This window comes from Toxotes jaculatrix, chromosome 14 (genome assembly GCF_017976425.1).
Source record: "Toxotes jaculatrix isolate fToxJac2 chromosome 14, fToxJac2.pri, whole genome shotgun sequence".
Taxonomy (NCBI): Eukaryota; Metazoa; Chordata; class Actinopteri; family Toxotidae; genus Toxotes; species Toxotes jaculatrix.
Genome location: NC_054407.1, coordinates 20,978,175 through 20,991,259, shown reverse-complemented (window position 1 = coordinate 20,991,259; position 13,085 = coordinate 20,978,175). Strand labels below are relative to the sequence as shown.

General features: G+C 40.7%; 1 protein-coding gene and 1 non-coding gene across 2 annotated transcripts in view; one reads left to right on the top strand and one right to left on the bottom strand.

Annotated features, from left to right (window-relative positions):
• The window catches only part of ak5 (adenylate kinase 5), a 58,108-nt gene that overhangs the window by 3,429 nt on the left and 41,594 nt on the right, over positions 1 to 13,085 (top strand). Inside the window, exons 3-5 of the mRNA XM_041054310.1 lie at positions 349 to 516; positions 4,620 to 4,792; positions 8,322 to 8,435. Of these exons, the coding sequence (XP_040910244.1) occupies positions 349 to 516; positions 4,620 to 4,792; positions 8,322 to 8,435 (455 nt within the window). The remainder of the gene's footprint in view (positions 1 to 348; positions 517 to 4,619; positions 4,793 to 8,321; positions 8,436 to 13,085) is intronic.
• trnal-uaa lies at positions 7,128 to 7,200 on the bottom strand. The gene has a single exon. It is a non-coding gene; the product is annotated as a tRNA-Leu (tRNA).

Below are 13,085 nucleotides of genomic sequence, written 5' to 3'. Positions count from 1 at the left end.
GGGTGCATGAATTGTCATTTCCAAAATTGTAAGATCAATACCATCCTCCGTTCTGTAATTTATAACACAGTAACACAGTGTAAAGAGATAATACTGGTACCACATGTAAATCATAACAGCTCAACACAGCTGTGTCACTTACATTAGGAGAGACAGCTGTATAATTGCCAAACTGAATGAACCATCGCTCTTTGAGCTCATGACTCCACAACGATTTTATGTCAAATTTACTGTGTGATTGTTGAAAACATGCATGGCTTTTTTCTCTTTCTATTTTTTCTGGGGGGTGTTGCGATTTGTTCTCACTTATACCATTGTATGTGTTGTGTGTCTTTGTGTGTGTCACAGTGTTGCCCGACAGTCCCAATTTTCCCTACAGACGATATGATCGCCTCCCTCCCATCAGCCAGTTCTCCATCGAGAGCGACTCAGACCTGTCCGAGACAGCGGAGCTCATAGAGGAGTACGAGGTGTTTGATCCATCGAGACCACGACCCAAAGTCATCCTCGTCATCGGTAAAGGACCAGTACACAAAAAAAGCAAACATTAAAACTATAGATACATGCTCCTTTAATCAACACAAGAATGAGGAAACTGTGGGGGAAAAAATGAAGGAACATCTATTTACCGTTTCTTCAACTGATGGTTTCTGATTTTAGGCCCTCATCTGAATGTTTTCCATTAGATAAGACGCAGCAGTAAAGATCCTTTTATGTGTAAACATAGCAAAACAAGCACCAAATATCTCTTTACTGCTTCTGGTGAGAGTTTTAGCCATGTATGTAAAAAGGTCAACAAAGATACAAAACCGAAGTTTATATTTGCTTTACTGATGATCTAAAAATACATGGCCTGGATGGGAATCTAAGACCCACGCTGTTTGTGTGTGGTGTGTGTGGCGTGTGTGTGTGTGTGTGTGTGTGTGTGTTCAGTGTGTTTTTCCTGGTATTTTGAACGTAGCCCCACCCCTCTCCGTTAGTATCAGCAGGGGAGATCTTGTTGCATGTCACTCACTGTGTTAGACACTCACGCTCTCCTAATCTGATTTCCTTGATGGGCCTGCATTAACCTGTCAAATACATTCATTAATCTTATAAATTAAGCATGGCAGCTGCAGAGTAATGACACTGGTGGAGCTGGACCGAAAAAAGGCTGCTATTTATAAACCCTCTTTAACGTAGTTCATTTAAGGTTTAAAATAAGAAAGACAAAGACTTCGGTGTATGTTAAAAGCTCCTATAAACCTTCTGCCAGCCTTCTGCTACAACATGTTTTGCTTTCGGTGTGTACCTTGGATGTTCACGCTGCCTATAATGTGGATGATAGTTATTTGTCCTCGCAGCACAAAGCCACTTCCTATCCTGTCTTTGTGAGCACATTGTGCCCTATTTTAAAGGGAAAACAGGATGGCAGCAGCTGTCATCTCTTTGCAGGATCATGGCAAATGTTTTGTCTGACAGGTTCGCACGGAGAGCGAGAGAGAGAGAGAGACAGACAGACAGACAGACAGGTGTGGTCAGGAGGAGGTTAGGAGGGGACCAGGTCAAACATTACAAAATACTAAGTTGTAAGATAAAGTGCACATTTTGCTAAACAAATATCAGGGCATCTCTCTTTCTGTCCCCATGCCTTCTCTCCTCTCCAGTGGGCCGCTTTTTCTTGTCACTCATTTTACAGAATTATAATAGCAGAAACACAGATATAATTAAAATGAATAATGATGGCTGAATTCCATTTGGGTGTGCTGCTTTCGAGGGTAATGATATTGTGCATGCTGGCTCACATGGCTCACTGGAACACTTACATGCAACTGAGCAATCATTAGTATTATTAGTTGCACCTGTACTTTTCTTGCTATGTCAAGTCAAAGTGTCTGCAATGAGGAAGGTGTCCAATTCATTTCTCTCATTTATAAAAATAAAATTTAAATGAAACTCTCAGCTTTGAGCCACAAAAGGTACAAAATGATTCACAGTTCTGTGATAATAATCTTACATAAAAGATCGTGTTAGATTGTGTATATGTTTTAAAGGGATAATAAAAATGGCACTTACTCAGATCAGAAAAAAAAATTGCATCATAAGAAGTGAACATCCTATAAGAGACAGCTCAAATTTATTCATCCACTACAAGCAAAATTGATTTGTAGCCTAACTGTGCAGTACCTGTCAAAAATGTGGACATGCTTGGTGATGAGCTTTTGATTGACAACTTTTTCATCACAATTAATATTTCAGTCATACATAAGATCTTTGGAGCTGAGCTGTCATTGACAGTCGTGGTCTGAGGCATGTCCGGATGTTTGATTAGAACTGTATATTTTATCATGTTCTTACTATAAAACAATGAAAATAAGTGCTGTGATCCTGTAATAACTTTGCTAAGGCCAGGTCCACAGCTTCATACCGAACACCCCCCACCATGAATCTGCCCTTAGTCCAACTGCAAAAGCCTTAGTATGCTTCAGATAAATCAGGCTGTGCATACTGTCTGACCACATCTGGATGCAGAAGTGGTTATATCTGTTACAAATGGCCACGCGAAGGCGGTTGAAAGACCTGCCTTCAAAGAGAGGCCAAGACGCAAATTTCAGACAGCTTCTCCACAAAGGCATTTGTTGTGTTGAAGTCATGGGACAATACGAAAAGTGACAGAAATAGTTGTGTGAAGAATGAAACTACAAATTGTGAAGGAAGTTGAATCCCTGCCTACGTTCATGTATTTCAGAAAGTAACGAACATTGTCAGACTCCCTACCTGCTCAATACTGTCATCAGAGAGGGGGTTTCAGACCTGTTAGACGATCTCACAAGTACTTCATTCAAAACATCCTGAGGCCTTAGCCCTAACTGTAAATCCTGTAAATCCTGATTGTTAATCCCAGTTACAAGCCAGAAATCGGATACCTCCAGGATTGTTTTTTTACACAGTTACAAGAATCGCTTTGAACTCAGCATGCTGTTGTGAATTTTCTTCTGTCTTTTTAGATTCTTCAACATTTTTTATCAAAAATTCACTTCTGGGTCCATAGGAGCCGAATCAATGGCACAAGAGAACAGGAAATTTAATACTGAATCACACAATTTTTATTTTTCGATAAACAGAGAGTGTGAAGTACAAATTTGGTGTGTGAAGGGTCTGCAGAACCAAGAATCTCTTCTCTGACCTACTCCTTTAACCCTCCTACTCCACGCCCGTCCTAGAGGGATGCAGTATTACTGATAGGTCAGCAGTTATGTGCAGGGTTGTCTCATTGGTCTAATTCTAAATTATTGCCCCACTATACCAGCTGCTAGGAAGACACCTAATTATCTGAGTTGCTCATCCCCGTTTCCTCAGCCAACTTTCAAAGATAACAAACTTGCTTCCTCAGGCCTTTAAGAATCTGCAGGTCAGGATGTTCTTTTCTCTTCTCCACCGCTTTGTGCACGCTTATGATTAAATGTACAATTTCTATCTAACTGAAAGTAATACGCCTTGTTGAATACATATTGAGTATATATCAGGCAAAGTACTGATTACGTGAAGATAACAGTTTCCTTCAGCAATACCTTTTCTCATTGCAGTCATTTTGCTGAAACGTGGCTTTCAGAATTGGACTATCTAATTTAAATCCAACCAAATAATATATTAGCAATCACTGATTTGTAATGATTTTCTTCACTTGGGTTCACTCTCTTCTCCTCATCCCTTAAAAATCATTACTGACAGTAACACCATGATGGAATAAATTACCAACAATACAGCTTGTTCTCCGACTAATTTCACTTCACTCTGGCCTGGCTGTCAACCAGGAGCAAATTTGGAGCGGTTGACATTTCTATGGTAACAGTAGCATCTCTGAGATCCTGGTATGAAACGCAGCTGTCTATCAGCAAAGCAGCATTCAGGCTGTCAGATGGCTTTCGCGGGCACTTATACGGACCTTTCACAAACTGACAACTCACATAGCAAGCTTATCTTGCTCCATTAAGATATTACTGCTGGTAATTGGATTCCCTGCGGTCAGTTTAATTCCAGAATACCTTTTAAATGTTTTACTTTTGGAGAAATTGTGGTTCATTTTAGTTCTGTTGCACTAAGATGGTAAGATCTTAAAACAAGCCCTAACATGACATACAAGCTATTCATATTAATATTTGCCAAACTGTGCAGCATTAAGCTTCTGTCAGAGCTGTCTTCTCCTGTCATCACTCCTCTGCACATCCTTTTCTCTGCTGATACATAGAGAAAAAAAGAGAAGAGGATTTGTTAGCAAATGTAGGAGGTTCACACATACCTGTTTCTCTCATCTGCCCCCCCATGCCCTTCTCCTGCACATACACTTGCAAAACACACATAAGCAATAACACACAGTCACGCAGACACACACACACACACACACTGTCACAAACACCCTCTCACACGTGTGCAAACACAAGCATAGTCATGCACACACACACACACACACACAAGGTCTCACATAGTCTGGGTTTCTCCCACTAATACACACTTGCGCCTACGCTAACACACCCACACGCATAATGTTTCACACTCACACAGACACATTCACACTCGCACACACACGCACACACACAAAATCTCTCCCAAAACATCAACAGCTCTCCCTCTGTGCCTAGGTGGCCCTGGCAGCGGCAAAGGAACACAGAGCCTGAAGATTGCAGAACGCTATGGCTTCCAGTACGTGTCCGTGGGCGAGCTGCTGAGGAAGAAGATGATCCACAACGCCACCAGCAACAGAAAGTGGAGCCTGATCGCTAAAATCATCACCAACGGAGAGCTGGCACCACAGGTAGCAGAGAAATAGAGGAGAGGGGGCAGAGGGGGGACCGTGTGTGTGAAAAAAGGAGAATGTCGGAAGGTGGATCAGCGCCGAGTGTGTCCAGTCACTCACAGGTCATTATCACAGCGTGCATGTAACAGGGGACTAATTAGCAGCATCCATATCACAAGTGTGCTGGAGAGAGGGATGCTTTCTGTCTTATTAGCATCCTTCTTTGCACGATAATGAGTTTGCTTGGGAAGAAAATGGGCACAGACCACCGGTGGCTGCTTGTGCTCCACTCTTTCAAACACTGTACAGAAAACACATGTGAAGGCCTCACACTTCTCAGTTCAGTGTGTATGAATTTAAGATTTTTTTCCATGATTAAAAATTGTAACCGTACAACAAGAGGCAAACTGTAACACGCATTGGATGAAACCGTTATTTTGGAATTGAAAAAAACAACAACTTGGGTGTTGGAGGTCCAAGGAAGGTCTGGTTTAAAGTCTAGACAGGGCGACTGCTAGTGGAGTTTTGGTGCAGGATCTGAGACTGAGTACAAGTATGGGCACAAAAGCTCACAAATGTATGAGAGACATCGTAGATTGTAGAATTTTATTTTAAAAAAATATATTTATATGCTTAAAAAATGTCACTGTTCATGTAAAGTTCAGTGACTTAAAGTTGCAGAAGCTCTGGTATGGTCCCTCACTGTTATATTTTGTACCGATCCATCCTGATCATCGTCATATTTAAACAAAAGTCTTTGTAAGTCTCTTTAGGAGACACATGTGTGGACTAATGACTAAAGTATGTCACTAATGCTACTTAGATTAAAAACAAAAACAGTGTAAGTGAGGGGACTGATTCTGGTTTTGTGGAGACATTTTGATTGACATGAAAACACCTGAGAGAGGAATGTCTTTAGTGCCAGCACAGGCACCATGATGCATTGGTGATGCAGTGAGATTCTATGCTGTAACAGAGACACCATGCCCCCCCGCCCCCTGCTTCGTGACTGGCGATTCCAAGCTCGTGTCCCCGCATGAATTGTCTTCAATAACTGCCTACCTCACCATTTATCATCCCTTCATTGCACGTCTGGCACAACACTGCATCTCCCTTCTGGCCGTTCATCACTAACCAGCGAGATAAACAAAGTAGGCCAAGCTGCCGACATATTAGATATGATAAAGTAACTTGTGGCCGTTAGGCATTTAATTTCCTGCCATGATTAGTTTAGCAAAGCAGATTAGAATTTGGCTTCCTAATGATTCTGTATGTAATGATGAGGCAAAAATGGCTTTAGAAGCTTTAAGCAAGAGCCCTGATGATAGACTGGCTTGCATAAATGTTGTTTTATGATGTGCTGAGAGACATATTACTGATCAACATCTTGCCTTTAGTGGTGCCATTGTTGTTTACTCTGGAGTAAAGGTGCAGGCAGTTTTTTTTTTCTTTTGCATTAAGCTAAGCAAGTTGTTTCTCCCTGTTTTAAGTCTTTTTGCTAAGCTAAGCTAACTGATTGCTGCCTCCAGCTTTATTTTGGCGTTAATCTTCCCTTCTAACTTTTGGCAAGAGAGCAAAGACTCATGGGAAAAAAAAGTCCATGCGTTTTCTCTTGTAGTCTGGAGTAGTGTAACTGTGCTCATCTGTGAAGCCATTTCAGTGCTGCAAATGATTCAAAATGCAGCAAGCACACAGCATCACTTCACTGACTCTCAGCCAACTGTACCAAATCAACTTGAAGTTCTTGCTGTTTGTCTGTAACTCACTGCAGGCCATGTGACTCAGTATATTTCTGAACTTCTCTCAGACATCCCACAGGTCTTCTCATAAGAGGCTGTTGGATCTTTGACAGTCTGGTCTAAATTTACAGCCTGATAGCACTTTTGCTTTTATATCCTCAGACTGTGGAAAAATCTTTATATTAAGATGGATTCAGAAGGGTCCAGACCCTTTATCAAAACCAACTGAAGACTCTTTTATACTGTGCAGCCCTTAAGAGTGACTTAAGTTTCTTTTATATGGCATGCTGAGCATGTAATAGAAAGTCCGAACAGTTCCATGGAAAGATTCGGAAGTGAATAAGTAAACCCTGCTATGTAGAGTGGAACTGCGACTGGCAGACCTTATACTAAGAGTAGAGCTGCAATACTTAGCCACTTAGTTCATTTACAGATAATTAATCGGCAACTAAAAAGCAACTAGTAATTTTTTAAGTATAAATTTAAAATATTTACTATTTAGTTGTAGCAGCTAGTAGTTTCTCAAATGCGTGATTATGCAACTGCTACCCAATCCACAATGCACCAGTCCGACGACACCTCCCACAGGTGGTGGGCCCATGGGGGGGCAGTGCTGCCCAGAGTGGGGCTCAAACCCACGACCCAGAGAGATTAAGTCTCATGCTCTACCAACTGAGCTAACCGAGCAGCTACAATGATTCATAACAATCCCAAATCTCAATTTACTGCTAAAGTAAACTACTGAGTGTCTATTTTGCGGGGAATAATGAATGAGAGAACAAGGGAGAGATTTGGGATACAGCTTTAATGATGATTCCCTGCAACTGCTTGTCTGCTGTACGATTGCTGGCATAGTGTTGTAGATAGATTGTCTCTGTGGAGTCAGAGATGATTGTCTGTTGCCTGGCATTCCTGTGAGAGCTCAGACATCGAGCCATGCAGAGGCTCAGAGGGCTTTTCCTGAATTAGCTTTTCTCATTTTATCTTAGGCACATACATTAATCTGTTCGATGGAATTGAGATCAGGTTTAATCTCTGCGTAGTCTGCCGGGGCCGCTGCTCACATCCTGTGGTTGGAGGGAAATTAAACGTCTGTGTTAGTCAGTGTTGGCCACAGCCACGGCCACAGATGTTATATTTAGATCAGAGTATTGCTCATGTATCTCTGCCATATCGTATGATGCATTCTGCCTGGAGAAATACATTCGAACGTGTTGACCTCCTCCAGCCATGAGGAAGTAAGCGATGCTGAAAGATGCTGGCACTCTCTGCCCTCAAGTGCACTCAAGACAGTCGTTCTGCTGCATTCAGGAATATTAAAGTACAACTGGATAAACAGACAAATTACATTGTGTAATTCTCCAATGTGCGTCATTCACCTTATTTACGACTCTGAATCTGCTACTCATAATTAATTTTCAAGGGGTTTTAACTAATCTACACTCTTGATGAATCTACACTGGGAATTGCAACACCATTAACAAAACTAATCTCCTCCTTCATGCTCTTGCTGGAAAAGCAAATTATGACTACAATTATTACAATTATAAACTTTTTTTTTTTTTTTTTTGCTTTATGTTTTGGAGCTGAAATGCCTTGTGTGAGATTCCAGGCATCTGGCACAATGGCTGAGTTATTTGTATTGATCAAAAATCCAATGAACTCCCTGCAGACATGGTAATTATTTGTTAACAAGCAGCAAAAATCTTGTTCATTGCTCTTTGGACGTTTACACACAAACTGAAGCGTCAGGTGATGATAATCATTTAATCATGCTGCTGTGTTTTATTTATTTATTTATTTTCCAGGAAACTACAATAACTGAAATTAAGCAGAAGATAATGAAGATCCCAGATGCTAACGGGATCGTCATTGATGGGTTTCCTAGAGACGTTGGACAGGCCTTGTCCTTTGAGGACCAGGTGAGTTTCTATCAGGTCTACACAAATGCTGAAGCTTACCTTTAATGGCGTTTTGATACTTCTAGATTCTAGATTCTCCCGTCATTTGAGAGGGGGACTCACTGCTGTAGTGTGGTTTTCACACACGAAAATCTCGGCTCAGAGCTGTGAATCAATTGCGTAACTCGTCTCTGTGACAAACCTATCAACACACTGGTGAGCTCTGCACATGTGGAGTGTGTTGCTGACGTTCTTAAATATTTTTGACCAAGTTTTTGATATTGTCTTCAGTCCAAATTAAAACTGGACTTTAACAACACTTTCTTACCCGCTGTGATTTCCCTGCTGTGTGTGATGACAGTCACCATCAACGTGTCATTTAGACAAATACTGTGTTTGACAGCATAAGGAGAAATTTGCATTTGTATTATGAACACATGACGGGAGCGCATCCAAACAGGTTTCAGAGTGCTGTTGTCATTTTGTGATGTGTACACAGCAAAAGTTATTATCTGTGTCCAACACACACAAAGAGCAATTCAAGTGGCACCTGCTACCAGCCAAATATGTAAATAACTTGGTTGCAGATCACACTCTGAAGCTGTTACCGCTCTGATTTTATCTCCAGTGGTGTGAGATCTACTGATGGCAGTGTTGGTTGCTCAGTTGTTTGAGTCACACCACCAGGATATATCAGACGCTGCACAGTGTCTGCAGGTCACTGTCAGGGCATTTAGACTGAGAGTTTATCTAATCCCAAATGAGCAAATCCCCCAACTGTAAGTAATTAAAATTCAGACAAAGAAGAATAAAACTATAATAATATTTTTGCATCTATCATGCATCAGTGAGTTGTATTTTTTTAAGCCTGACTAAAATGACAGTGACTGTGCATACTTTATCATTTTTCAAAGTTGTGAACACGTCATATTTGTGGAAACAGTGTCTAAGCTACAAGCCTCTGGGTGGGTGTTTTCCATGGCAGCAGCTAAGTGACATTTCAGGGCTGAAGTTGTGAGGAGATACACTGTCGGCTTCTAATGGTGCGCTACTGATTGGAGAACACTAAAGCCCTTTTTCAACAAGCCCACATGCTGTTAGTTATGTACCATTGGCAATTTAAGCCATCTGTCCCTTTACTACTTGAACATTAGATGTGTTTTAAACAATTCCACTGATAATGTCACACTCTAAAGGTTACATACCCTCTAACCCTAAGGAGAACTAGCTGGGTGACTCCTGAATGTTTGCATACCCATGGCTAGACACACACACCCCATCCTGAACCAGTCTGTCCACTGAACACACACACAGAAATTGTAAACCCTTTCACTGCTCCTTACTGCCCAACACTGCATTCTGTTCATGTTATTTTAACACCTGCTGAGTCACTGGCAGCTCCTGCACACTCATCATTGTGTTAGCATTCGCCCTCTTTCATGGGTCCAGTTGTAGTGATGGCAAAATAACCAAATGATCAGACTGTCAAAACACACAGCACAGGGGAGACCTATAATCTCAGCGCCCTGTACACACATATTACCAACTATTTTTAGTGCTGGCCACAAAGGTATTACACAAATCAAATGACCAGTGTCCACAGAATGAGTCTGAACTGATGAGGACACTGAAGGATTGCTATCAATGAAGAATATTAAATGAAATGTTACAGTTTTGACCAAGCAAGTCCTAGAGTCAAAACAAACACAGAGACTATATTCAGTGTGTAATATATACACTGATTTCTTAGCAAAAACAAATTTTAATTTCAGTTTGACTTTAAATTAAAACCCCTGGAACCCCCGCGGTGTTCATAATGAGAAGTAGTGTAATCTCATTATTATCAAATTTCCCTGAAGGTATTATAAAAAGAAAAAGTTTCACCATTAGAATTTTAATATAACAGAAATAACTTACAGTGGAGGTGATCTTAGTTAAGTTCTAAATCAGAGATTTCTCTATATGGGTCCCTGGAGAGAAATTTTGGCAGCACAGTCTGGAGTCTGCAGCGGGTCTATTAAGAGTGTCTGACATTAGGGAGTTTCAGAGGCTGTTTTTTTTTTTTTTTTCAAAGATACTGACTGATGGAATGTTTTTATTTTTTCATTTATAGACAGACCGTACAGTGTCATGGCCAAGACATTTAATTTGCGTCTGATACACGAGCCACAGACCAGCCACAGACCAGTCAATGCGCCGTGTCAGGTTGACTGTTTGATCTCATCTAGTGTGTAATATTTTATATCAGCTCTGACCCTGAGTTCACACCATTAACGCTAAGATTGCCTTAAATCTGCTCCTGCTGATCAGCTATTCAACAGTGAAATGCTTGTTTTCCATTTCACTGCCAAGTCAATGCTCAGTGTTCCTGAAATGCGCAGCCAGTGGCGCTCAGAGTGAGGACTCTACCCTTTGACAGGCAGACAGGTTCAGTCCTTTTGTTGTGAAGCGTCTGGCCTACTGAAGTGTCCTTGAGCAAGACTAAGAACTAGTTGGCAGCGGTGGTTCTGCATGTTTTCAGCCGTCAGGATCAATTAATTATCACCTGCCAGTGTTGTCAGACAAGAGAAGACTGTATTTTAAGCCAGTCATAAAACCCACTGAAGTCATTAATGTCAGTGTGAATAAGCAAAGTGAGGAAGATAAATGATAAAATATGCACATACAGAAGTTACACGGACAACATGACAGATGTAGTCTATAGATTAAAGCCAGTGTTTTTGTCTGAGCTGGAGCCCCCTAATGGAAATGTATCCTTTACACTTGAGTGGCCAATTTAGTGACTCAACGGTCGATTGCTTTTAGAGGGATTGATTCTCTTTATCACGTTTAAACTCACTTAACATTTATCAGTTTTTAAATGAGCACTCAATGACTTTTAGAGTGATTTGGGAAAGGGTTGGGGTCTATCTGGGTCAGTGCAAGTGAAGATTGACTTCATAATCTTGTAATTTTAGCCGCATTATAAGGGACAAGAGGGATGGACACCAGTGTCTCAAGCCATAATTGGAAAGAATTAATATTCCAAGAGGAAATGAATATTTGCTGTGTTCACAGTAATTAAACTCATTGTTCCAGATTGGTACTGCAGCCAAATCACAAGAGGTGGTTTGTTGTAGACAAGGATGCTTGTCACAAGTTTATCAAATTTTTATTAACATTATTGATAGTAGTAAGCTATTTCATTTGAGACTGTTTAAACAACTCACTGATAATAAGTTTCCAGCAAGTGTGAAAAATGAGTTTAGAAACTGTATTTAGTCGGTAAGGTGACCTTTGTGCTTCTCACTGTGCCGTGATGCAATGCCCGCAAGCTCCAATCAAATGATTAGTTTTCAACATTAGATTAGAAAGAGCTCAGTTTAAGTCACTTTAAAAGTGTTTAATTGGAGATCCACGTACCTTCAGGGCAAGTCCTCCTCACTCATCACACACCACTTATTTTACTTAAACTCATATAAACGGTTCTCAGATGAATGTGAATTTTTTTTTAGTAGTTTATGATCTTGGGTATTTCAGGGTTTTGTGCAGAAAATGAGAGGATGTGAGAAATGTTGCAAATATTGCAGGAATTGTTCAGATTTTTTTTGTCAATTCTCACAATCAAAAGATCGTGAATTTCTCCAGGCCTCCAGGTGTCACATGACCTGTGCACTTCCATGTACGCCAACCTTGCCAAAGTTGCTTGTCGAGGCCCTTTCACTCGCTGCAGAAGTGAGTGTTTCCATCAATGCCCATGTGTTTTGTTAATATGTCACTTAAGGAAGCACTGAAGCAGAGTATGAATGTAAATATCAAACGGCATTACAGCGTATAAACCGCAGCTCCCCAGTGGCACTGAATGGTGATTAAATGGGTGTTTGGGCTCCTGCAGAGGAAGCCAGATGGGTCTCCTCTGGAGGTACCATTAGTCAAAGATGGTGTTGCGCTTTATCTCATCATCTTTCTAATTAACTCATGTGAATGGCTTGTTAATGCAGGCAACCATGGCCAATTAGCTGGCTGCATGGAGTCTGGCTACTCCACACGCTTAACTTAAAAACAGAAAAAGGCAAACTCTGTCTCTGGCATTATGCTTCATGTTCCTTGTTTCTCACCAATTAGTGAGCAGACACAAACAAACAGAGGCATACACAAGCGTAAACACATGCACATTCAGGCGCATACAGCACATGCTCACAAATGTACTCAAGTGCACACACATACACACAACAATGCAGATTTCTACATAAATACAGTTAAGGTTTTAACAGTCCTGCTGACTTTGCGTATTACTTTTAAGAAATACTGCTGTGGATTAATGAATCAGGATGAGTCATGTTTAGAGCCGTGTTTTAAACAGTTACGTCAGACTCATCCGCTGCAGATCTGACAGAGATTAGCATCATCATCGTTTGTTTCATGCAACTAAACGCTATTTTTTTTTCTAGTAAAAGTAAGTTAGAGTTTATTTGCATCTAGATAGGTCTAAAAATGTGTATTACGCTGAACAAGAATTGGAAGCTTTAGTGTCCCATGAGAACCAAAATGCGGTTAGAGGGGCTTTTTGGAGAAAACTTCAAGAAAAACTATTAGAGTGGGAGTTTAAAATTGTCACCACAGAAGATTTTGGTTGCCTCAGTACAGAACTGTCAATGCTAGATTTTAAAATCACTGATAGGTAATTAACAG